Source organism: Sceloporus occidentalis, unplaced genomic scaffold (assembly GCF_023333645.1).
Source record: "Sceloporus occidentalis isolate IW3139 unplaced genomic scaffold, rSceOcc1.0.p SCAF_223, whole genome shotgun sequence".
In the NCBI taxonomy this organism is placed as follows: domain Eukaryota; kingdom Metazoa; phylum Chordata; class Lepidosauria; order Squamata; family Phrynosomatidae; genus Sceloporus; species Sceloporus occidentalis.
Genome location: NW_028317203.1, coordinates 445044 through 471808, shown reverse-complemented (window position 1 = coordinate 471808; position 26765 = coordinate 445044). Strand labels below are relative to the sequence as shown.

General features: G+C 38.3%; 1 protein-coding gene across 1 annotated transcript in view; it reads left to right on the top strand.

Annotated features, from left to right (window-relative positions):
* LOC149276953 (synaptotagmin-9-like) overlaps nucleotides 1–26765 on the top strand; it is a 73294-nt gene that overhangs the window by 38924 nt on the left and 7605 nt on the right. The window contains exons 4-6 of the mRNA XM_089503242.1: nucleotides 22507–22627; nucleotides 23801–23972; nucleotides 24473–24609. Of these exons, the coding sequence (XP_089359368.1) occupies nucleotides 22507–22627; nucleotides 23801–23972; nucleotides 24473–24609 (430 nt within the window). The remainder of the gene's footprint in view (nucleotides 1–22506; nucleotides 22628–23800; nucleotides 23973–24472; nucleotides 24610–26765) is intronic.

Genomic DNA, 26765 nt, shown 5'->3' with positions numbered 1-26765 from the left:
AGTTATTTATAGAAGATATTTAGTTGATTTTCTTTTAATATCAAAGGGGTACAAGTTATTATTCTCTCTAATAGGAGCGCAGAAACCTTTAGGAGACTACTTTGAAGAAAATGCATTGTGATAAGTTGGGTATCTGTTGCTCTCACCTCAACATCCATGTTTAAAGAGATTTTTAATGATACCGGTTAGCCTACCTCTATGTAACTGACATGATTTTATTTAATAATCTCTCTCCCTTCCGTTGTTTTACTGTGGAATACAATGGGCAGTATTCATTTGCTTGAGAGTATAAAATCTCTGACCTCATTATGCGTTATGGTTCAACCATAGTGAGCTTCTCGTACAAGATACATGATCCATGCAATAGTAAGATCAGTGAATTGAAATGTCCATCTCTTCTGCAAACTCCCAGGTTAGTGAGCATATGTGGACGCCATAAGTACCGCAGGTTTTGCCTAATGTGCCTTGAACCCTTGGTCAGCCATGTTTTGCACAGCGTGCAAAGTGCAAGAATCCATTTACAAGCATAAGCGCGTTGTAGCATCGTCCACCGCGTGTTTCTTGACATACTACTGGAAATGAGCCATTAGCAAATTTTAAAAGACGCACCATGTTTAAAGAATAATTAGTAGCTAGTGACTGCAAAAGAAAGAACTAATTGGCAACACTAAATAGCCCATGTGGTCTGCCCTTTTTGATATATTACCCTTTTCTTGTTAATTTATTAGGCTAGCTTTATGCACATTTCAAGCTCCTTTACGACATTTAATGATAATACAAAACGCATACTTTTTTCTACTATGCTGATGTTTTTTTCCAGGTTTCTGAACTATTGTATATTAGAACGATGGAATTTAAAATATCTTGACACATTCGGAATAGAAAACATCTTAATAGATACTTTCAAGACATTTATTTTGTCCTGATAGCTACATTTAATAGAAACAAAAAGGACACTGCAGAAGATCAAAATCTTTTCGTTCTTGGCTTGGACAAGAGGCTAATGCAGGTCTCGGCTCCTACTGTTGACTGCACTTGTGAACAAATGATCCAGAAGAGCAGAGGTCCACAATTGCACAGTACTGGCAGATAAACCAGGCTTCCCGCGGCTTTTGATTGCGTTCATCTCGCTAGCAGTCAGAAAAATACATTTTTTCAGCTGTTTGGTTCGCAGCAGGACATCGCTGCTTAAAAAATCTGTATGCAAAGGTGCTCGGAGGCACATAAGCAAAAAGAAAAACATATATATATATATATATGTATTTATTGGTAAGAAATATCAGTTGACCTTAGCCTAAGGAATCCAGGTTACGACTGGTATATCTCTGTCCAAGTCAGCACACCCTGGTTGGAGGCAGGACCATGGACCCACCTTAGTTCCTCGCGTTGCATTGAATCAGAATTTTGGAATATGATGTCATTTTCTGCGTTTTAATGGTGTTTATAGGTTAGAGCCCAGTCAACTCATATGTAGCACCAATACTCCCCAAACTCCTAACCAACCACCTGTATTTATAAAGGATGAGACTAGGTAGCGGTGGATTAATAATGTGGTGATTCTTGGGCTTATCGTGTATATTATAGAGTTTTGAATCCTATGAAAAAAGGCAGAAGCGTACATACAAAGACACAGAACAGAATTCATTTAGTGGAAACATTTCTAATCTACAGCAATAAGATGTGGCTAAATGCCAGGCGCCCATAGGCAAGTTTGGTACTTTATGAGTTATGACTGCTGATTGGCTGGATGACCATATCAGGTCTACGAGCTTTGCAAAGAAATTACATCACCATGGTGACTTGAAACATCTGTTTCTTCAATAAGAGCAAAGCGCTACTTGATATGAGACCCAATACATTTACATTGGAAGAGTCGGCAATTGAAATAAATAATCAATGATTTTGGCAGGGAGGAAGGCAATTTTTTATACATGTTATTAATTTGTAGCTTGTAATTTTTAACAAAGAAAAATCAGTGTTAACCTTAGAATTTTTCTATATGAACACATTTTATGCTAGAAAGGGCAAATCTACCTGGTTTAGGTTAGGTGAATGCCCAGTATAAAAAATTTTTTTAAACATTAACTAAAAACAGGGACATGGAAGCGGTTGGCACCACTATTTATCCTTAAATACAAATAAAAGATAATAATAATAATATAGAAACACTACATATATATTGGTCTGGGCATTGGCTTACTTTACAAAGTAATATAATTCAGAATGGAACATCTGTGTATTTATTTAGAAGTTGCAGTAGGATGCTAGTGATTTGTATTTGGTTACAATATATGCTGTTTTCTTTGGAATCCCATAAAGTTTGTTTTGTAAAATAGATAGTTGGATTCCGATGTATTTTTTATTATATTGTTACAAATTCAAAAAAATATCCATTGCCATTTGAGAAGCATAATTGTGATTTTGATCATTGTGCTTTGGGTTTTTAATGTTTCTGTGAATGTTCACAAGTTAAGTTAAGAAAGTATAAAAGGCATGGGTGCACAAGCACTATTCTACAAACAACGTTTTTCTCAACCGCTGCTCATTGATGCAAAGCAGGAAACATTTCTTTTCCATACATACAATACAAGTTAGGTTCTGGGCAATTAGATTTTTGGGCAGCAAAATTAAAGGATTTTTCATCCTTTAAAGGATTCATTCACTACTCATTTGGTTTGGCTCTTAAGAAATCATGTTTTTTAATAATTTTTTTAACTGTATTTTATAATCGCAATTACTAGATATGCCCATCATTAAAGTAATGCTATTATCATTATTATTATTATTATTATTATTATTATTATTATTATTATTATTAATAGTATTATAATACTTGTCTCTTGGTAGAGTCTACCTTTCAACTGGCACACTTATCATGGTCATCTAACTCCTGGCCTTTCTCTACATTTCTACAACTCCCAGAACCTAAAACCAGATTAAACACAATTGTAGGAATAACGTAGCAGAAGGCAGTCATGCAAATCCCAATTAAATTGACTGGCTAAGAGTCAAACAAACAGATTTAATGAGTACCACTAGCCCTTGTTCCATTTTCCCTTGCATCAAACCTATTTTTTAGTGTAACAAACTTACAACATGGAAGAAACCTACTATACATAATAAACTTTTGTTGCCCAAACTCAGCCCCTAAAAGATCATTAAAGATGCTATTTTTTATTCTTGCACTTCTAGCAAGGGAGCTCAGTAATATTTCTAAAAAAAAACACATGCACAAAATACCCTCCAGACATTTAGCCTTTAAAATGTAAAAAGTATGGAGCAAGGGAATAAAATATATACTGTGCCATATTTCTTTCGTCTTGACCCTGTTATTTTCCATTCTCTTTTGTGTGTGAATCTTAAGAAAGAATGTGTATTATTCCCTAACCTTAGGTGATGCTCCTTTGTTGGATTTTTTTACAGCATGTAATGCAATACTGGAAACTAGGGTTATGTGAAAAAATAATGAAATTCAGATTTTTCCCGGTCCTTGGATATGTATAAGGGACAGTCTAATATTGATGAAAACCCTTGTAAAGAAAAATGCATATTAAAGTGCTCCTTCTTCCAAGGGAAAAATAAAATAAAAATAAAGGACTTACTTAACACAGAAGATGCTGCCCTGCAGTAGCAGCAGCCCTCCTCTTACTTGGCCCGACTATTCTGGTCACTGATTGGCTGCTTTAATATGTATTCTTCACTGGTGGGGCTGTATAGAACTTTATACTGTCCCTTTAAAATCATCTCAAATCAGATATAAACAATGTTCACAGATAACAATGAACACATTGTTTGTATTTTAAATGTATTTTAAATGTATTTTAAAAGCTGTCAGCTGGTAAGAGCTTTCCTCAATTAGTTATCACAGGATTTGAATGACTATTCCTCCCGTTTAGATCATGTCACCATTCACACTTTTTTTTAATTAAGTAGCTAAAATTTCCTGAATGAGAAAAACCTTTTTTGCAAAAACAGACCTTTAGGAACGAAAAACACAAAATTTTCAAAGTTTACTGTTCCCCTTATAATCTGTTATTAATTTGCACGTGGATACTAAGCAATAAACTGCTTCAAGCAAAAAAATATATTATTTATTCCAAACCTGCAACATTAAAAATTATTATTGTGATTATTATTATTATTATTATATTATTTTATCCAGGGCCGGACTGGAGATGCTGGGGCAGCCCTGGGACTTTAACCCCTTCAATCCCAGGGGTTTTTGGTACCTCAAAGCCCGGAGCAATTTTGCCATTTTTGCGATATGTCGGTTTAGTGATTATTCTCCTTTCCTGTGAATAGTGTACCCATGTAAACTATATACTGTTTTTTGAAGGAGAGATAGAGCTTTCTTTTGATACCATAGTTGGATGATTAGCTGAAAATTTTAAATGAGAAATTTAGTAAAAACTAGCGAAGATTAGAAAAAAAACTATTTTTTTTTAAATTTTCCCTCTGAATCCTCACAAAATTAGGTAAAGTGATGTAAAATCCCCCCCAAGTTTATCAATTCAGGTGTCCTGATTTCAGAAATACCTAATTTATATAGATTTTCCAGACTTTCCCAGCACCAGGGAGCATACTATAAGGTGTACAATTTTGTATAATTTTTATGCCTATGGCTTAACGGGTTTGGGGGTTGTGAACGGGGTAGGAGGGTTATACTGGCTAGATGTTATGCTAGGGTAATGGGAAGTAAGGTTTTTTTAATACATTTTTTTATATATTTTTTTTTTATTTTTTTTATTGTAATTTTTTTTATTAAAATTTTTTTCAATTTTTTGTATTTTTGATATATTTTTTTTACACAGAAATGGTTAGAGGTCCTCCTATGGACCTCCTGAACATGCCAGTGATGTCACAATGACATCACAGCTCACATTAGAATTTTTTTAGTATTATTTTAATTATTTTTTTAATATTATTTTTTAAATGAATTAACTTTTTTTTTTTTTCCAGCTTTTCTGTTTCAGGACGGGAGGGGGAGTGAGAGACATGGTTTCTCACTCCCCTCCCCGCGATCCTCCTGCACCGATCACACTGTGATCTCTATGCAGGTCCTCACAGACCTGCATAGAGATCGCAGCGTCTCTGTGCCTCAGGGGATATCCTGTCCTCCGATGACCTTCCAGGTTACGTCAGCAGTGACGCAACCCGGAAGGGAATGCCCGATCGCGCGTTTGAAAGCGCGATCGGGAAGTTAGCAATGTAACAGCTTACCGGCTTTCATGCTGTTACAGGAGATCGGACAGCAGAAAGCCGGCAATGCCGGCTTCTGCTGTCAGTGGGGAGTCCAGGCTGTCAAGGAGTCCAGGATCTGTCCCTGACGCTGCACGAAGGGCTGGACGTACCGGGACGTCCAAAGGGGTTTCTTAATAGGCGTTTTTTGGACGTCCCGGTACGTCTATAGGGGAATGAAGGGGTTAAGACCAGTGGCCACCTGATGTGCAACCAACAGCTGTATGTGCGTGTGAAAGCACACTTTGTTTCATGCTCATGTAGCATGCTCATGTATCCACATGGTGCTTGCACACCGCAGCACTCGATCTGCCGCTGGAGTGGCAGATTATGTGAGTGTGTGGCATTCTCGGCCAGTGGCCCAATGGGCATTTCCTGGGAGTGGCAGATGACCAGCCCATGCCTAAATTAAATGCATTTACCGGAATAACCTTGTAGCTTCAAAACATGGCTTCTTACCAAAAACGTGCTCTCCTTAAAGAGAAAATAGAAAGTGATTTACGAATGAGCTGACACGAGAGAAGTAGAATTTATTGCTACTACATTTCATATTGACAAATCCGCCATGGGGAACCCTGCTGGAGTTTCAAATAGAAGCATCACTGCCAGGTGTTTCTATGACTACCAAAGGTTAAGATCATCTGTATGTAAGAAAAATAGATGTGTGATATTACATATAAATAGTTCGATGGGGTTTGAAGTTATATTTAATACATCAATCACGTTATTCTACAAAGCAAAAGAAGAATACAGTTATTTTGTATTCTAGAAATTATTTGTATGATCGCATGAGAGATAGCGAGCCTGTTTCAGCAGATACATATATAATGCACTTTTATCAAGACTGATGTATATTCAGCGATGTTACCCTGGTGTTGACAGGGAAATATGATCTGCAAATATTGCGCAGAGCCCAGCGTGTTTCTTCAACCAGCAGCGAAAATAAGATTTCACTCTTTGGGATCCGAAGGGGGTTGAAACTCATTTGCATTTCTCGTGCACCTAGTACTCCAAATGAAACACATTTATACACAGTATGTGTGTGCTAGTACATATGGGGGTAGATATGAAAATAGTGTGTGTGTGTATGTGTTAGAGAAGACATCCTGTTGGCTGGCAAATATATGCAGACATACCTTCCACATGCCTTCCTATAATAGTAGACATTGCACATGTTTTCTAAGTTTTAAAATTTGATTATTTCTGGAACGATTAAATAATTACTCCAAGAGCACAAACAAAAATCTTAAAAAGCTGGACTAATACTGACCAGAGTGTGTCATTGGCATCACGTGCTCTGATTTTAAAGAAGATTCTGATACAGACCATGGTACAGCATGACTCCTAACATTATATAGTGATTCAGACACAAATGGTTGTACAGCATGACTTTAATCATTATATAGCAAGCCAGACATAGACACTGGCACTTCATAAATCTTATCACTATATAATGAGCCAGACACTGATGGTGGTACAGCATAATGCCCATCATCATCAATTTTGTTGCTCTCTCACACTTCCATGTTCCTGTCTTCTTTCCCACAGCTCAGCTTCTTCTCTTGCCTCTTCTTGTTTTTCTGTCTTCTTTGCTCGTCCACTTCTCTCTGTGTATTCTTTCTTCGGCTGCTTCTGTGTGAACCAGGCCTCCCGGGGCAGTTTCCGCAAAATGGACAAAGAAAGAACAAAAAGAGGCAAGAGGAGAAGCGGAGCAGCGAGAAAGGTGAGAGGAATGCGGAAGCAGTTGGTGGAGAAGGTAGGGAGACCCAGCAGGTACAGACTTCACCCCTCACCCTGCACTTCCCACCTGATGTATGCCTGCTATCTAAAGCATGGCCCTGGGCCGGCTGGATGGACCAAATGGTTCTCATCTGATGTTAAGTTCTATGTTTCTATGCTATAACACCAAGCCCATGTTCATATGTATCAACAAGGACCAGGGCAGACCAGCATTGGACCTCCTGACCACCATCTGACACTGTGCAAGAGGAAAAGAAAGCACTGCCTGCTTGCTAGAAACATTTTAGGATACTAAAATAAGTTATTGAATGTAGTAAATAGTGAGCAAGACTTTGAGTTTTCCCAATTAAATGGATTTATATAAAATCATATTAAAAGTAAGACTTAAAAATTAAAATTACATTACTTTTGTGAAAATGCTGTGACTAGACTGCGTGCAAAGTAACACATAAGCAGGTTATACAACGCCCCCATTTATAAGGACCGCTTTTATAAAAAATAATAACTAGATTATAACTTACTAGATATAAAGGCACTTGGGCTCCCTAGTTCCTTGTTTTTGATGATTTAACTCATCGTTATCAGGAAATTGCCACTGCACATATTCAAAGAGCTAGTGGAGGTGGCCATTTAACGCTGAATAAAAGGTGATTACATGCAACTTTAAAGGGTATAATTCCTCATAACGCAGGCTCACCATTTAATGATATGAAAAGCAATGGAGCAATTAGACACCTGCTGCATATATTTTTTAAGGTCTGGACTTTCTAACATTTTCCATGTAAACACTATTTATTAAAACACATAATTTCAGCTACCAAAACTGTCGCTCTACCAGCTGTGGACCGAAGTGGTGGAAGAAGATATTCAGACCTTTTTGGAAAGAGCATAGATGGGAAACCAGTATAGTCCCTGTGATTTCTGGCTATAGGGAGTGGGATACCATTGCACCTCTGAGCTGCTTGATATCTATTGTGGCACAGGCATATGAGATCAAATTCTGCTATTCTTGACCATATACGTTTGCATAACACAAAAATTGTCATGCATACAAAGTGATTCTCCTGCAGCTCCTTAACCCGTTAATGGCCATTTAGACGTACTGGTACATCCAAAAAAAGGAAATGTTATGTCCCGTAGGATGTACCAGTACACCTAGTCTTTTTCGTAGCAACAAGGACATCTTGTAATGGCATAAGTCCCTGTACACTGTTGTTGTGTGAATGTCCAATTGTGAGCTGAACTCAGGAGGAGGGAAGAGACCCAGGAGGGTCTGACCAAATCTTGCTGGAAGCATTGATTGCTCCCCCTCCCGGCTTATCACACACACTGCAATCAACAGGGCCATAGAACCATGCTTGCTGATCACTGTGGAATGCAGGGCCGGCCCAAGACAAAATGCCTCCTGGGGCGAAGTTTAAAATGCCGCCCCCCCTCCCATTATCTACCCTTCCTCTCCCTGCCGCCCCCCCATTATCTACCCTTCCCCCCCCCCATACTTACCTTTCAGCAGTCCTGCGGTGAGTCTCCCTGCTCGGTCTCGGTGCCGGCTTGTAATGCTGAGCGCCGGAAATGAGGTCATCTTCCGGCGCTCGACATTACAAGCCGGCACCGAGACCGAGCTAGAGGGCTCGCAGAGGAGAGAGAGAGGGGCGCCGAGCGGGTACTGACAACTTGGTAAGATAAAACCACTCGGCGCCCTCTCTCTTCTCGGCTTTTAAAAAAAAAAGGGGGCTTGGGGCGTCAAAGTGCCACCCCTTCAAAAGTGCCGCCTGGAGCGGTTGCCCCACTCGGCTCCATTGTGTCGGGCCAGCCCTGCGTGTGATCGATACAATGGAGGTCACCATGACATCACTGGCATCCACATGATTTAAGAGAGATCCCATAAGCGATCTATATCCATTTTCAAGCAGTTACAGTGCAAGAAAATAAGAAAAGGAGGAAAAAAATAAAACAAAAACCTGCCCCAATGCCCTTTACCACTACTACTGGAAGTAGAACATTAAAGCAACTAGTGCCACCCGCTTTTTCAGTCTCACACATTAAAGAAAATGTTTTTTCCATTTCAGTATGCATAATCCTACACAAATAGAATCCATCAGAAGATGAGCCATCTTTTGTACACCTTGCATTGATTGGTTTAAAAAAAAAAAGATTATCTTACTAATGATAAGAAATGGGGTTCCTTAATATTCGTGTGCGCTAACAGTGCTGCATATGAAAGTAAGGAACGTTTAATCAGTGCGGAGCTATATACTTTACACATGAATAATACAGAGAAGTCTATCATTATGGGTGTACACAGTGTCAGCATGCCTTATGGCCAGAGCAGAGTGACACAGCAATGTATTTACCACGGTAGCCATAGAAACCAGTTGACAATGTCAAGATCTTCTTTTAATTCATTTGCTTGAACCAACACCTCGCTGTGAGAGATGAACCAATCTTAATCAAATTGGTATTTGAGCTATCTCATTGGAATGAACAGATAGCAATACAACCCAAAATGCCACGTTTTGTTAAGCTAGGTCAAACGGAAGATGGCACAAGCGCATTAAGGAGCAAGGAAAGAGGTTTATCTTTTTTTTTTTTATATATATTTTTTTCATTTGCCTTATATTATCTCGCATTGTTCTCTCCTATTGGTTGGATCAAATATGGTTGGCTAGAAAACCAAACTTAAAGAATCCCACGCCCTTAGGGAATTTTATAAGTTCCCAATGGAGAAAGTTTTACTCATAAAATTGCCCAGTTGACATCGTTTGGTATGGGTGGAAAAATATTGGAAACATATCTTATCGCTGAGAAAGTGGAACAATTGGACCACTTTGGTTTAAGAAATGGAACTATCCTTGGAGACTTGACATTCGCCAGTAAATTCTGGTGACTTCCTAGACTAACCAAGGACGTTCCAGAACTTCTTGTATTTGAAGATGTGTTCATACCCTACTTTACCGTATGCCACATAAACCATATATCTTAGAGACAAATGTCCCAGCAGTCCACAAAAAAACAAAATCAGTAATTGTCCCAAATATTATACATTGAAGTAAAATTTGATGTTTTGAAGACTAGTTTCGATATTTTTCTCCACTAAGCTTACTCAATACCAAAAGGCAGATAATAAAGCTAACAAATTATTCAGGGCGAGGTTTCAAGCCTTTTGTCACCACTTATGGAAATTGATGTATCTGAAAAGTAGGCAAGTGAAATTAATTAAGCAGACATAGCATAATAATTGTTACGGGCTGATTGACACGAAAAAGTCCTTTACTGTCTGAAAGCATATTTTCTATTATACGTATTTTTGTGTATTTGAAGGTTCCAACAATAGCTTTTTTTCTTAAAAATCTTACAGTCTTATGAAAACAGGTTTAAAGAAAATTGGAATATGAAGACTTTTTTTATTATTTTCATTATGATTGCTTAGAAAAGACATGGTTGACTTCTGTAGATGATATAGATGAAAATTCAGGGACTTAATTGTAGCCCCACTGATTAAATTTTACCTATTCGCCAGCTTGTTTCACTCACTGTTGTTCATGTCTCTACCCAACTTTTGCTTTTTCCCATTTCCAAAGCTTTTTAATTTTTTTAGAACATGTGGGACTGGGGCTGAGATACCACCAGCATTTTAGCCAAGGGATGGCGAACCATCTTTGTCACCAATTCTCTTATACAAGTGGCAATACATATTCATATTAGTAACTGCCGACATACTTAAAAGGCGACATTCAGCCCACGGGTCACAACACTGGACCAGGCAATGGAGTATACTCTTTGGGTTGGATCTAAGAGCTAAAGTAATAGGTTTTTTCTGTGGAATGTATAAAGTTTCCTCTCAATGGAGTATTAGTTTCATGAATTTTAAATAATAAAACTAACAATTCAACTGTGTCCTTCCAGCTTTGATTCCAAATTTTCTGTTGACCTACCAAACGGCTTAATGCAGCCCTGAACAACACACAATACAGGGATCACTGCTTCCACAAAATTGTTGAAATGCGAACGTTCCACTAGTTAAATAAGATACGATACCAATAAGTTCCTATAAACGGAAAATGCCTTTATTTAATCTGTCACGACTTGGGAAGTTTCTTTGGCACCTTTCAGCTAAAATTATCATGTTAGTTGGTGACTTCGTCATTCACACTTCCCAAGTGAAGCATACTACTTTCGTGTTAATGAATTTCATTTACATGTCACACCTGTTTTTTACACAATTTTCTCTTAGTGGGTTCTCTATAATTTTCCGGCTTTGTTTAACCTGCCTATTTTGAGTGTTTATTGGACATTATTTTATATAAAATAACCAATTTAACACAGAGAACAGTGAGTCGTGAATTAAGAGTCTACTTAGTGACCTTCTAGATTTCCTTTAGTTAGGAGCAGCTTATTATTCTGATCTATCCTGAAAGGTTAAGGGGGGCTGAGAAGATGGGAGTAGCAGTCCCTCTGCCCTACTGAGCCTCCACCGTGCACTGCTTACTCAGTTGGCCGGTTGGATGAGTTCTGAGACCCATGAATGATTGTAGCTTGCTGACACGTCCTCCATAGCATGCTGGGTCTTCTCTGTACGTCTTCTCTGTACGTCTTCTCTGTACGTCTTGAGTGCTAGGATATGACAGTATGGCTCTCATAACATAGGTTCCGAGATCAGATTTTGTGTAACTCAAGGGATTATGTCAGTGCAGGAAATGTGTTGGTAAATTTTGGAAATTTGTTGGTTTGGACAATAACATTAGTAATATCCACCACCATCCAGATAAAACGTATTAGCTGCGTGGATCTTTCTGGAAACCTGAGAGGGTCTTTGGACCATGCCTGTTGGGTCTTCAACCCAACCAGGAGGGTCCTCAAGAAATGCAGTGGCTATTCATGGCCATAACACTTCACTGTGAGGTCGACTATCATAAAAATGGAAATCGCACATGATGAGAACAATTCATGCAGTAAGATATCATTTGATAGGTTCAGTTTGCTTTGTACAAGTATTGTTGTATTATCATATTATATTATATTATAATTATAATATACATACATATTATGTAATAATATATTTTTTAAAATTGTTAATCAGTTTTCAATATTGATAAAAATGTTAGTTTGGCATATAAGACGCTGAATGAAGTTATTAACACAAAACTGAGTGCGTCAGTTTGGGAGTTTTACGAAGAACAATCCTGTGATCATAAGAAAAAAAAAATGTGCTTATTTCTGGAAAAAGAAAATCCTTGCCAAAAATGCTCTGGGCACCTGAGACATTTAACTATGTTATAAATTATGTATTAATACAATTCTAAAATATAATGTTAGCCGTACAGAAGACTGGAAGGCATTGTCGCAACATTTTTCTTCTATGTGTAAGAATGTTTTTTACACAAATATTGTCATTGCCCAAAGACTGGCAAAGCATGCACTTGCTTAACACCTATATAATCCAGTTGCATAGGTTTTGTATGCTGTAGGCATCCTGTAACGCTCTTCGTGACTACATCTCCAATGCTCCTTAGCCATTATATCGCTGGAGAACATTAAGGATGTTTTAGGTCAGCAATATTTCCAGACTTACATGTCGGCAAAATTTTGTCCTAACACTATTGCGTCATGGCAATTTGTATTTTTGCTTTCAACTTATTTTCAGTCCAGCAATGCAGCTATTTAAGGGCAATTTCCACCGTGTCTTCATGATAGTCATCATCCAATTCAGAATTCTTTCTGCCATAGGGAAAAATCCTCATTTTCTACTTTTCCCATGCTTTTTCCTCCCTCCTAATAAAGCTTCTTATTTCCTCTTTCCCCGTCAAAGATTTGTGTCACTGATTCCAAGCCTTTTCCACCCTTTTGACCCCAATTCAATGTACTCTTTGACTGTTAAACCTCCTCCACTCTTCCCAGGCAATTTAACCACTAATCTTTCGTGCAAATCTAAACAAAAGTCACTTCTAGATACTAAAGAAGTTGTGAACCCTTGTATTCTAGCTTTATGGCCCTTTAATACAATGTTCCTGGGAAGAACCGTAGGCATATTAGGGCCAGGTGTGTGAGCTTACAATCTAAAATTAATTTTATGGGCAATGGAGGTAAACAGATAAGTAAAAAGAGGCAGCGGTAGTAATTAACAACAAACTACAAATTAAACGAACGGGGAAAGTAAATACAGTAAAGTTTGTGGCATGATGGTGGCGTTAGTTTAAAATAGGAAATTATGTGTTTCCGCAGGCACCGACTCTTAAGTTCTGTGCGGGTGATTGAGCTGGAGGGCACCGAGTCCTACCTAATTGAAAGCTGTTTTCAACTACTGGCTGAGCATTTAAGGAGTCGTAGTCCACAGCAGCTGGAGTACCACTATTTGCTTATGCACGCTCTGAGCTCTCAAGTCCTATTGCACATTTTATCATCATAGACAAATACAATTTGACTTACTAAAACGCTGCACCTTAAATTGTGGAAGGAACATCAAATAAATAAAGCACGCTCATGTAAGTAACTGACAAAGTGTATCTCGGCATTACTGTCTATTTAGTTGACAGGAGATATTTTAGTTACGGTTATGCCAGCCTCTATGTTCTCACCTCATTTACTTGCAGCAAAACACCTATCATTCACCTGTCACAGGTGTCCGGGGATGTCTTAATATGTTTCATGAAAATTAAAGACATAGCATCACAATCTCAACTCAAGGATTTACTTTTCCAAAAAATTACACTTTATTATATAAAAAGACACCAAACCATCGCCACTCACAACACCAGTCCTCTCTCAGTTTGCTTACCTTGCCGTGACATGAGACCTAGATTTGGGTAAGCAGGGCCACCATGAGAAATCTTGGGACCAAGTACAGGTTTAATGCCTGGGTCCCTATGCCACTCTCATCAATCCACCCCATGTCAATCCCGTTGTCCCACCCTATGCAGCACCTATCTCTCTGCCTTCCAATCTTCCCATAAGCACACCTTATTAGAGCTGAGGCAAGCCTATGGTTAGTGGCGCTTGAGAGCAATATTCTTCAGGGCACCCTATAACTAACACACATACATAATAACACATCCACTCACTCTAACACCATACACTTATATAAACATACATTCTTTCTCTTGCTACTTCTCTCCCAGGCACCACCTACCCTAGGCTCACCCCTGACACTCTACACACTATACACTGACACACACACAGAACAGTATAACACATAAACTTATACACATGCACGCTACTCGCCCTCTTACCTCACTGAGCCCTGCCTCCCATGCAGCTTGCACTCTCTGTGTGAACTGCCACGCCGATGCCAGTGGTGTCGGGGCCCCTTTGCCTCCTAGGACCCCCACGCTCATCCTACACACACAATAACATACTTACACATACACAGTAAAACACACACACACTAACATATGTATTTAAACAAATACTAACATACATGTAACGTACTACCACATACAGTAACATGCTAACACACACACACATACAGTAGCATACCCTAGTGGGAAAGGGTTAGAATGCTCCCTTCCTTTACTTTATAAACCCGTTAAAATGCAACATTATTGTCTCAGACACCCAATAGCAAAACTTTGGGCATGTCCATAGCTCTGGACTAGGAAAGCAGTCATATCCCCCCTTCCCTAAAGGTCCAAGGGTTCCCTTGCCTAGTACTGCTGGATGCCCAAACCCTTCCAAGAAATCATTCTTCAATTGTGTAAAAGTTCTGTCTTGCTCATAATGTGTCGGGAAGTGGTTACCACAAAAACTGACATGGCTTCTTAAAACATCTATGTGTTGGTTGTATGTGATTAACCCTTAAGATAAAACAATGAGTGGAACAGCACATTTAAGAGCTCCAACAGGCATACACGGTGGTTAGAAGTTACCTGTTAGTTTAATGATATGAAACAGTCCCGAAACACTTGAAACTAACACTCTTCACTTCACTTTATTCATACTGGTCTTTGGTAGTTTGAACAGAATATCAAATCAAATAAAATAGTCCAATTTAAAAGTAAAATTTTAGTCTTTGAAACCAGCACTTTTATATTTTTCCCGGATAGCAGTTTGGTAGTTCAAATACTATGTATGCTTATTTCATAAATCTCGCCCCTTACAAAAAAAAATGTTCACCACATCCAGAGGCACCAGAATTACCAAGAATTGAACATTTTGGAATATTTCATCAAAGCTATGAAAAATTGTGCATAAGCCATTGATCAGAGTGTGGAAAAACTGCCTTACAGCTTCAAAAGCAATTTATACCCCTATAAAGTTACGACTTGATAAGCAATCTGTCACAGTACTGATCCCCGGCAAAGAAATGTAATACATTTACTATAGAGGATATACAGATATATATTTTCTGCAAAAGTTTTTATCTGATTGTCAAGTGACAGCTAATTGACAACATGAGATTGGATTGCCAATCCAGATGGTTTAATGATGGAGAGAAAATGGCTCGCAACATATTGTTTTAGCCCGAGGTTGACAAAAGCGTTGAGTGAGTGAGGTTGGAAGGCAAATAATTGCTGACACTCATCACAAACACAGCAACGAATACTAAAATTCCAATTGATTTCAAAGACAGGAGGCTCAGCCTCCAAACACCAGAACACAGGAAAGAGAACACAAATGAAGTATCAGTATATTCACCTGCTCGCGGCCATCATCTTCATCCTTTTTGTACTAAATGTAAATTGATGTTCTTAAACTACAAATATTTTTAGAGTTTATAAATTTAAATGAGTGCAAGTAAGGGTTAACCAGACCACATAGTTTTATTTTTATTGTAAAAGTAGGACTCAGACATGCATTGGCAAACCAGGTAAGAGTCAAGGAGCCCCTGTGACCATCCTTATCAATTGGAGATAAAATAAACAAATGGAAATTAATGTCTTTGCCTGTAGCTCAGTTTTTGGTCTTATGTTTTGTTCTTGCTATGTGACATCCCCAGTGTCCTATACATCTTGAAAATTTAATTATTAGTGCAAAGATGACCCTAAATACTCAACCCTAGCACCAACCTGGCGCGAACCAGGTCAGAATAACCCCTGAAGCCACATAACTGCTGGAGTTTATTTACTAACCAGTCAGTTAAAAGGAAGTATAATGGTAATATAATTTTACAGGTGGTTTCACCCTTCCCATATTGTTGAAAGGGGCCCTAAGGTCACTGGTGGGCCCTAAGCAGCTGATTAAACTGCTCACATGGTAGCACCACCTCTGGTTGCGTTGTATGAAATTAGAATTTGGAATGTGACTTTCCTGGTGTTGATAAGCAATCCCATTTATCTCACTAAAAACAGCCATTTTGAAAGCAATTTGCGTTATAATTGCCATCGCATTGCAAACACTTGTTTATTTTGGAGTAAATCAAGTTTACTTTCTTTTTTTTAATTGTTTATAGTGTTGTAGATTAGAAGACCGAATTCTCCCAGAGAGGCATATAATATCTGCCTTAACCCTTAGCAATTTATGTTGTTATTTTTTACTTGCTTGGCTTAAATGTATACATACAGATGTTTCATTTTTTTTTCTTTGTACAATTCTAAAATTTAGAATTTTTATAAGTGTAAAAAAGGGACAATGACCATGAGCTCCATACGAGGATCAACATAATATAATTTCTTGTGATTGTTTTAAAATATATATTTTCTTATTCTGTGACAAAGTAGTACAAGCTGTGATAGTGTAATAACATTTAGTATAAGTTAAAGCTACAGATGAGTCTTTACAGGGCATTCTTGTAATTAAATACAATACTTCCCTTACGAAAAATTACTGCAGTTTTTTCTGAAGTAATACTGCAGTTTTTTGGACGTGAAAAAACTGCAATACTGCACTTTTACTGCATGTTTACTGCACTTGTACATCATTATATTGCAAACCTACAGTTGTACTTCAATGTACTACAGCTTTATTGCATTTGTACTTCCTTACAAAAATAACTGCAGTGAAACTGCAGTACAGTGAAGTACAAATGCAGTTAAAGTGCAGTAAATGTGCAGTAATACTGCAGTAAAAGTGCAGTATTGCAGTTTTTTCATCTCCAAAAAACTGCAGTATTACTTCAGAAAAAACTGCAGTAATTTTTTCGTAAACCACAGCCTTCAGGACAAGCGCGTATGACAACCGCTTGGAAGCCAGTAGACCACAGATGTAAGGAGTCATGCCAGTCATGTACCCACTAGTGTTTTAACCATTCTGTGTTCTATTCAGAAAATTTGCCCAAGGGCTAGTCTATCTCTCCACATTGGAAAGAACCCAGCATCAGTCCAGGTTGTCTATATGGTGCGGCCCTGATTAACACCAAACACAACCTCCAGTTATACTCTAACCCTGCTTCCCAAGTAACGTTAAGTGTTTCCTTCAATTTGTCTCATTGGGATTTAATCATTTACTGTGTGCCTTAGTCTAAATCATTTTCAATGACCATAAAATAGTTTTAAGGAAAAAATTAAAATGTAAATTTGTTTTATAATCTAATCTAAACACCTTTATTACAAACATATCAATGACAAAACTGCTTCAAAAATATGCCGCCTTCCTTCCTCTACTTATATACTACGCCTTGCCTAATATCATACCGAACCCCTTTTATACTGCAATCTAGAACGCAAAGGGGTATCTAGATGGCAAAGGGGTATCTAGATACCCCTTTGCATTCTATATTGCAGTATAAAAGGGGTTCGGTATGATATTAGGCAAGGTGTAGTATATAAGTAGAAGAAGGAAGGCGGCAGAAAAACAGAAGAGCTTCATATTATTCTAGTAGCCCGTTGCCAGCTTCCCATTCAGAATATATCAATTGAAATGAATTCCTTATGAAATGAGAAGAAGCACAAGAGGCGCGTTTACAGGAGGATAATTTAAGCCAATAATCTTGTGCACCATTTCGACTGTTCCGTTTTCTCCAAGGAGTGTATTAAAAATCATCATCGGCAGAGCCAGACAGAATATTGAAACACACAGATGTCTCCACTCAGCAGGTCAGCCGCACAGTCAGAAATAAACATATTCTTTGAAGTTCCCAGATGAAACATTTGATGAGATTTTTAATGTTTACTGCAGGGACTGTGGCACAGAAATGCTCGGGCATTATTACTGAGATATATATATGTGTTTATCCTATCGCCTTTAGATATTGCTAATATTTTATACATGTAAATTGAATCATAGCACCGGGTGTACCGTCGCTCCTGCATTTTTATGTAACTGGAGAATTATTAGGACTTTGGTAATAACTAATGATTAGCGAGTCTGTCAATCCTTTACTTAGATGGGTTTCTAGCTCATTTTAAGATTTTTACTTCTACTGCTAGGTCCTTTAAAGGAACACGTCACCCAATATTCTTAAAGATTAATGTAGTTTACCACCTGCTACTCTTTAGAAGGGTAAGCGTGTACCACAGTGTTCTAATCCCCTAAAAGTCACCATAATGTGCATATAAATAGCAAAAATCTACCTATCCCCTAGAAACATCACACTCCAAAACCAATTTGTATATATATGACGATTTTAAATGTTGAGGAGTATGAAGCAGAGATAAGTAAACTAGTCATATTGTGGAACAAGCCGAGGCAGAAGTAATCGGGAGAAGTCCCTATATTGTGGAGCTGGTGTGTGAGCCATATCTACTCTCCTCTTTGGCATATACGCCAAGGACCCACCGCGATCATCCTGCCCGTGGAGGTGGCTGTGCCGTGAATCAGCAATTTACTGCCCCAACAAGTCACACCCGGAAGTGAATTATAGATTGTGTTGGTATGTCTATTATTCCGTCAGTGCCATGAAGTCCAACTCTGCGCCTTTATACATCTTATGGCCCCATGTACATTATTCACTTTGTTCACAAACTACCATGAGATGGCAATTCCCCTTATAATAGTGTCCCCTGTGATACAGTCACTGATAGCTTGTCTGGGCATGTAGGGTTCAGGGTACGGTGCTCCCTTGTACTCATTCCTAAACAAACCTCAAATGTAAGTCCAGACCTATGATTCTGACTTGTAGGGTGACCCGTATACTGCAGTTTTTGAGTGTAAGGCATATGCATTACATACTACAATACTACAATAACTACAGGATCCACTGAAATAATTTCTTTATTGGGCAAACTCATGTTAGCCGAGGAGGAGTCAATGCCTCTTTCTTCCTGCTATCCATCTATCTATCTATCCACCCATCTATCTATTATCAATCTATCTATCTATCTATTATTATACTTTATTTATAAAGCGCAGACAGATGAAAATGTTACAGATAACGACAAGTACAATACAGCAATTGACATACAGATACAAGAATGAAGGGCTTTGTTCCTGCAGGAACTTACAATCTATCTACCTATCTATCTACCTATTTATCTATCTATCTATCTATCTATCTATCTATCTATCTATCTATCTATCTACCTATCTATCTATCCACCCATCTATCTATCTATCTATCTATCTATCTATCTATCTATCTATCTATCTATCCACCCATCTATCTATCTATCTATCTATCTATCTATCTATCTATCTATCTATCTATCTATCTATCTATCTATCTATCCACCCATCTGTCTGTCTATCTATCTATCTATCTATCTATCGAGTCAATAACCCTGATCATTTCCCAGTGAGGCAAAGAAGATAGTGAAATGTCACACTTCCATCTGACGTGTCATTTCTCACAGCTCACTAAGTGCACAAATCCATTTCTAGAATTTTTTCGACTAATACAACGAGGGCATTACCATGGCAATGAACCCTGGACCTGTTATGAAATCCTGCACTTTAATTAATTCTGCATATGCAGTATTTTATTCTCTCGGTAAAATGTTGAGAATGGCAGTAGAAATGTTTTGTTGCCATAATTAGGAATTTGCTTGTCTACAGCACGATAATATAATCTTGTTTTTTGTAATAAATGTAATTTTTCCCAATGAGGAAATAAAAAAAAGCTCGATTTACACACTTAGCAACATAAATGTCATATTTTATGTTAAACTGGTGTGGGAAGGAAAAAAAAAATTATTACAAATATTGCTCTTTTCATTAAAATGAAGGTATCAATTTCATGAAGTGAGACTGGGTTTTATTTTTGTTAGAACTACCTACTTTGGTTTTAAAGTAAGGAGCTATTTTTTCAAAGGTTAGCATAAAAAGCAAGGCATATCCGGCTGCAGGTCGCACACTGCAGCACCCGATCTGCCCCTGGAGCACAACTTTGGAGCACCAGTTTGGGGATGGCCCTTTCTCTTGATGACATCACCAGTATCTGAAATGTATAAGAAGGACCCCCAAGGGGATTTTGATCCATACTGCCCTTAGAACAGTCCAAAAAGGAAAATAATAAAAAATAAATTGTAAAAATATATATATATTTTTTTTAAAGCCCTTAGCTCTACCAGTACAAGTAAAAAAATTATATTAAAAGAGCCTCCAAAGCCCTTAAGATTTATATATTTTTATATATCATATATATTTATATATTATTAAATATATAGTATAGGGTAATATCTAAAGTGTGAACATATAAAAAAATATGTATTTGAGGTATTACTGTAATCAAAGGGTGTTGCCAAACATAAATTGAGTCATTCTTCAGCTGTGACACCTACTGTTTTTTTGTGTGTGTGTTTTATTTTTTTTTACATATTATTACATATTTTTTACATATTATTTTTTATATTATTATTATTAGTAGTAGTATTACCGTATTTGCTCGATTATAAGACGACCCTGATTATAAGACGACCCCCCAAAATCTGAATATTAACTTAGGAAAAAAAGAAAAAGCCTGAATATAAGACGACCCTAAAGGAAAAAAGTTTTACCAGTAAATGTTAATTCATGTAAACTATTTTTTTTAATAAAAGCTATGATTGAGAAAAATATTTTTTTTGTTTTTATTTCTTGTATTTTCCAACCTGTCCCCCAGTTACGCACATCTGCCCCCAGGCTTGCCACTCCAATATGGCACTGTGGCCCATGATATGCCTTTTAACCCTCTATATGCCACTGTGCCCCATGGTATGCCTTTTGACCCCCTATGTGCCACTCTGCCTCCAGAAATGCCTTATACCCCTATATGCCACTCTGCCTCCAGAAATGCCTTATACCCCTATATCCCATTCTGGCATTTAGGGGGTTAAAATGCATATTATGGGGCAGAGTGGCATATAGGGAGGTATAAGGCATTTCAGGAGGCAGAGTGGCATTAAGGGAGTTAAAAGGCATTGTATAGAGCACTCTGCCTCCAGAAATGCCTTATACCCCTATATGCCACTCTGGCATTTAGGGGGTTAAAATGCATATTATGGGGCAGAGTGGCATATAGGGAGGTATAAGGCATTTCAGGAGGCAGAGTGGCATTAAGGGAGTTAAAAGGCATTGTATAGAGCACTCTGCCTCCAGAAATGCCTTATACCCCTATATGCCACTCTGGCATTTAGGGGGTTAAAATGCATATTATGGGGCAGAGTGGCATATAGGTGTATAAGGCATTTCAGGAGGCAGAGTGCTCTATTAAATGCCCCCTTAACGCCACTCCAGAAATGCCCTATGCCCCCATTTAACACACACACACACACACACACACCCTATACCCCCATTTAACTAACACACACACACACACTCTCCCCTCCCCTCCCCTCTCAGCCCTCTCTTACCGGTGCTTCCAGCCGGGGCAGCGGGTTGACGTCGCCTTCTGCTGCAGCCGGAAGGAGGTGGAGTTGGCAGCGGGGGTTTGTATCCGTCCGTCGCGTATACTTTCCCCGGCTGTCAGAGATCAGAGTTCCCCGCACCGGTGCGGGGAACTCTGATCTCTGACAGTCGGGGAAGGTTTGCGCGACGGACGCAGACAACCCCCGCTGCTAGCCACACCTCCTTCCGGCTGCAGCGGACGTTGTCTACGTGGATCGCGTAGACGTCAACCCGCTGCCCCGGCAATACAGCAGGAAGCACCGGTAAGTGTGTGTATGATGGGGGGGGGGGTGAGACAGGAGGATCCAGGTCCCCTGCAGCGGTGCGGGGGATCTGGATCTTAGTCTCCTAATCAGACTCTATTTGAGGTCTGATTAGAAGACGACCCCGATTAGAAGACGAGGGGTATTTTTCAGAGCATTTGCTCTGAAAAAAACCTCGTCTTATAATCGAGCAAATACGGTATTATTATGTTAGGTTTTATTGATTTCTATGATTTTAAAAGATGGCCCTACTTATCCAGAACAAAACAATGAATCATTGTTGTGAGTACATGTGCTACAACTGTGTGAGTACAGATATGGAAAAGGGAAAACATGGTTTAACAAATATATGGTAAAAAAAAACAAAAAACACCAAAAAACTCCTGGCCTCCGGTATAAAAAACCCTTGATCCTGAATGGGTTTAAGCTGTATTTGCATATTTTCAAATTGAATGTCTTCCTCTACTTTCTCAAAACATTTGAATGTAAGTTTTCAGATGGACATGTAAAAATAAAAACACTTTTTTAAGAATTGCTCAGTATAGTTTCTTGCGTCTTGCTGAGATTTCACTGTTTTTTTCCTGTTTTGTAGGATAATGTTGACCTTGGAGACTTGATGTTTTCTCTCTGCTACCTTCCCACTGCGGGGAGACTGACTATAACCATCATAAAGGCAAGAAACCTAAAGGCAATGGATATAACAGGAGCATCAGGTGAGAAAATTGCATGTTGGCAGCTTTCTATTGATAATGTTCCTCTGTGCGTTTTTAAAGTACTTTGAACTGAAGTGGCAATTAGCGTGTCATCATTGAAACGCAGGGTGTTAGTAATTCTGCTTTAGATCGAATATAAAGGAAGAATGTTTTTCCTTTTTTTTATTTATATTATGTTTTTTAAACTATGGGATCACCATGGTAAACTTGTACTGTAATATCTTCAATAAGACATTTCTTCTCCCACACTGTTTTGTGGATGACAGGAATGCTTTTATTATTATTATTACGGTATTATTATTATTGCTATTATTAGTCCAGCTGTTCAGATATGTAATTTAAAAGGGACAACTTTGGTAAAGGGACGCTGTAGCCATCACCTGTTCTTTAATGCATATGATACCTGAGTAGTACCTTTAAATTATCATCAGAATGCCCCCTTTGTATTTTGCCACCCACAACTCCTTGGCTTAAAGTAGGTGAGTTCAGCCGAACGTGCGTTGCCATCAGCTAGCTCCAGTGCTGATTGGTGTAAGATTTCTGGGGTGTCTAACAATCCCCAAATCATATGCACAGAAAGCGCTCCCATTGGTCTCTATGGAGCACTTTGCTGCCAGTGATTGGTTACCTCATACAGCCAAAACTGGCATCAAACACAAACAGCACAGGGGTCTTATTTTCCTACAGGTAAAAAATGCTTATTAAAGTACTTACAAACCACTTGAAAATGCAGTCTTCCTTGGTGGGTCTGTATGGGTCATTATACTGTCCCTTTATTTTAATAACTATTTTATTTATCATTTATAATTGTCAATGCCCCATCGTGTCTGTCTGCTGAACGTTATATTTGCGTAAATCACTATAAAACATTGCTGTCAAACTGTTTAATGACTTGAGCCATGCTATACCTTGAAACAGAAGCTTGAATCCAGACCACATGAAACCAATGGCTTAATAACAATTGAAAGACTTCTTTAATCATTCTCCTGGATATACAAGAAGGCTTGAACAGCAACAGTTGGAAAAAACCCTTCTATAGGAGATATATCCTTCTTGGCATGACACCTGTGTCCCTTTACCACAGGTTTAAAAAACCTACAAATTCTGAATTTGACATTTCTGACTTATTGTGCAATACCACCCAAGTGAATGTTTTGTTATTGTTTATGGCAGATCCATATGTGAAGGTTTCAATAATGTGTGATGGACGGAGGTTGAAAAAAAGAAAAACGTCAACAAAGAGGAATACATTAAATCCAGTTTACAATGAAGCCATAGTTTTTGACGTGCCTCCAGAAAACATAGATCAAATCAGTTTATTAATAGCAGTAATGGATTACGACCGGTGAGCTATCTGAATGAATTACACTGATATGCCCGTGTCGGTGCGATGTAAAGATATAAATTAATTAAACACCCAGTTCTGTGCTAATGTTTTTGTTCAGAGATTTTTTTAAATGAAATATTTTAACCCAATCTGTGCCCCTTTTTTAATAGGGTGTGAAGAGTGGTGCTCTTCTGAGGTCTTCTGATTTATGTAACAAATTGTGTTAAAAGTGACTAATATTTAAAGTGTTATATAAATAGACAAGTTTGGAAGAGGCCGTGAGGACCACACCTGAAAGATATAAGCTCTTTTGAGCAGGTCTTCCTCAGTTTTTGTTTATCTGTCTGCGATGCACTACTTGTTGTGTCTAGTTTACCCCATTGCATGTAAAGTACCATCTACACATGGCTGCCCGGTGGCTTGTTCAGCAGGTCATAGATGATAAAACATACCTTGTGTTGCAATGTCATGATTTAGTATATATTGTTCAGAAAAAACATTATGCAACATTTTCACAGTGTAGGTCACAATGAGGTCATCGGAGTATGTCAAGTTGGCAACGATGCAGAGAGCCTAGGCCGGGAACACTGGAATGAAATGCTATCATATCCAAGGAAACCTATAGCGCACTGGCATCCACTTGTTGAGGTAAGAATTGTTTTTCTTAAGGTCAGCAGGGCAGCGAGAACTCTACCTACCATTCATCTGCCATTTTTCTTGATCACCCTGAATTATAATTCCTGGCATTAAGAACAAAACGTAGGACAGCTTGAGGTCTCCAGTTTTCTGTCCATAACTGGGAACTTGTGGGCACCGGCTACCCAGAGCCTACCCTTGAAGGACGCGTCCCAGGCGTCTCACAGGAAACACTCCCATTTAAGGGGCAAATGACTGGGGAGTGGGGCATGTCAGGACCCGTGACCCAGAGGATCCGGTGTTGAATTGGAGAAGCGGCCCTCCTCTCTGAGTCTCTGGGCCAAGCCCAACACAGTTCCCAGGTATGGTACTGTTCCTTCAGACACTGGAGGATAACATTGGGACTGCAGTCTTGCGGTATAGTTGGGGGACATGAATCACTGCTTGCAGCAAATGGGAACCATGCGGGAGACTGCATTCCATCTTCCATTAACTGCAGACAGTCTTTCTATTCTTTCTGTAACCCCTTTTCAGGTCTGCCACGTATACACAAACACAAGATATTTTGACTATGCTGCTGGTTTGCATTCTTTTGCACTCCTTTGTGTAATGGCTGGGTTTTAAAATGCCTGGGGACATTTTTATCCACAGCATGGTTACAAGAATGATTCTTCTCCTTATTTCCCAAGACTTGTTTATTGTTTATTTTTTATTCCTGCGGTGAATAAAACACTAATTCTTAAGATTAAATCTATTTATCACAAATTTTGACTTAAAATCCTAAAAGAAATCTTGATGTGAGCAGACAGTAATCTAATTCTCGGAATATATATTAAAAATTTGAGGGGGGGTTATAAATTTGCATTTAGTTGAATCTGGGTTTTTTTACGTATTTATGAAAAATATGTTATTGCCTTAAGTCGCATGGGTACAGTTTACAAAGCTATATTTAAGACAGAGGGTTTTACTAACTCTTTACAGAAATGCATTTTAATTAATATTTTCAAGGAAAAAAATCTTAAACTGGGACATGATGAAATAAGAAAATCCCAGAGAGCCTATTTCAATGACTTCAAAATCAGTCTGCAACTTTTTGCCTCTTTTTAAATCATAAAAGTGTCATAAAATCATAAAATATGTTCTTCTTGCAAGAGGTTAATGTGTTGAAAAGCAAATCAGAAGCTGCCAAGTGAAAAAACTAAAAAGTAACAGTAACATTTTTGAGATTACTTAGGGTTTTTCCCCCCAGGACAGGTCCACGTAAATAATTCTACTATCTTAATGTGCAACAAGTTCCATCATATATCTTTTATTTCAAAAATATCTCCAGTTATGAAATGACAGTTTTAAGCTTACTAAACCAAGAGAATTGTCCCAGATTACTGTACAAATGATTGTATTTCCATTAATAATTTCTTTTCTTTCCTCAACCCAGTGGTCTGCTCAAGCTGCCACTACCGGCAATGGGTCATGCAATTCTCTAAAGGGTCCACCATCTCCTTGAAGTAAGGGTCACAAAAAGGGAACCGCAGAAGGTTTAGAAGATGATGACGTTCAAGGCAATGGAGTTCCAACATCAAGCTCCATCAAAGTCCTTCCATGCCAAGCGTTGAGATAAGAGGATGTGTTCTTTTTTATGTTGCTTTCTTTTCCCTCCTTGAAGAATTTCCTTTTTGGATAATACAAAACACCATTAGAACCGGAATGTTGCAATCAATGGCATGTTGGTTAGTTCCACCCGTTTATCTTTTTTCAAATATCAAAACTTCCTTACATTCTGTGTTGTTTTGCAAAAACCCTTAATTTAAGCCGCATCCATGTGTAAAGTTTCTTCTTCATACTTTGATATGTTCCGTTGAGTACTAAGTCCGTCACTTTGTCATGAGCGTGAATCCTTGCAATCCTTCGACTGATGTTGTTTGCAGTGTTTGTTGCCAGAGGAGAATGATTGTAATGTCATCTGGCATTGACAGCTTGTTCTAATATTCCATATCGTGGCTGGTGCATGTCTCATTGTCAATCATTATATGAAAGGCAACCTACTGTTCCAACTTTCCTAATTTTATATAAAGTGAAAATCTAATAAACACAACAGTTATATGTCATGTGTTTAATTTATATAGATCTAGTCTGTACAAAGATGTTCTTAATAAAATGATGTACTGTATTATGCAG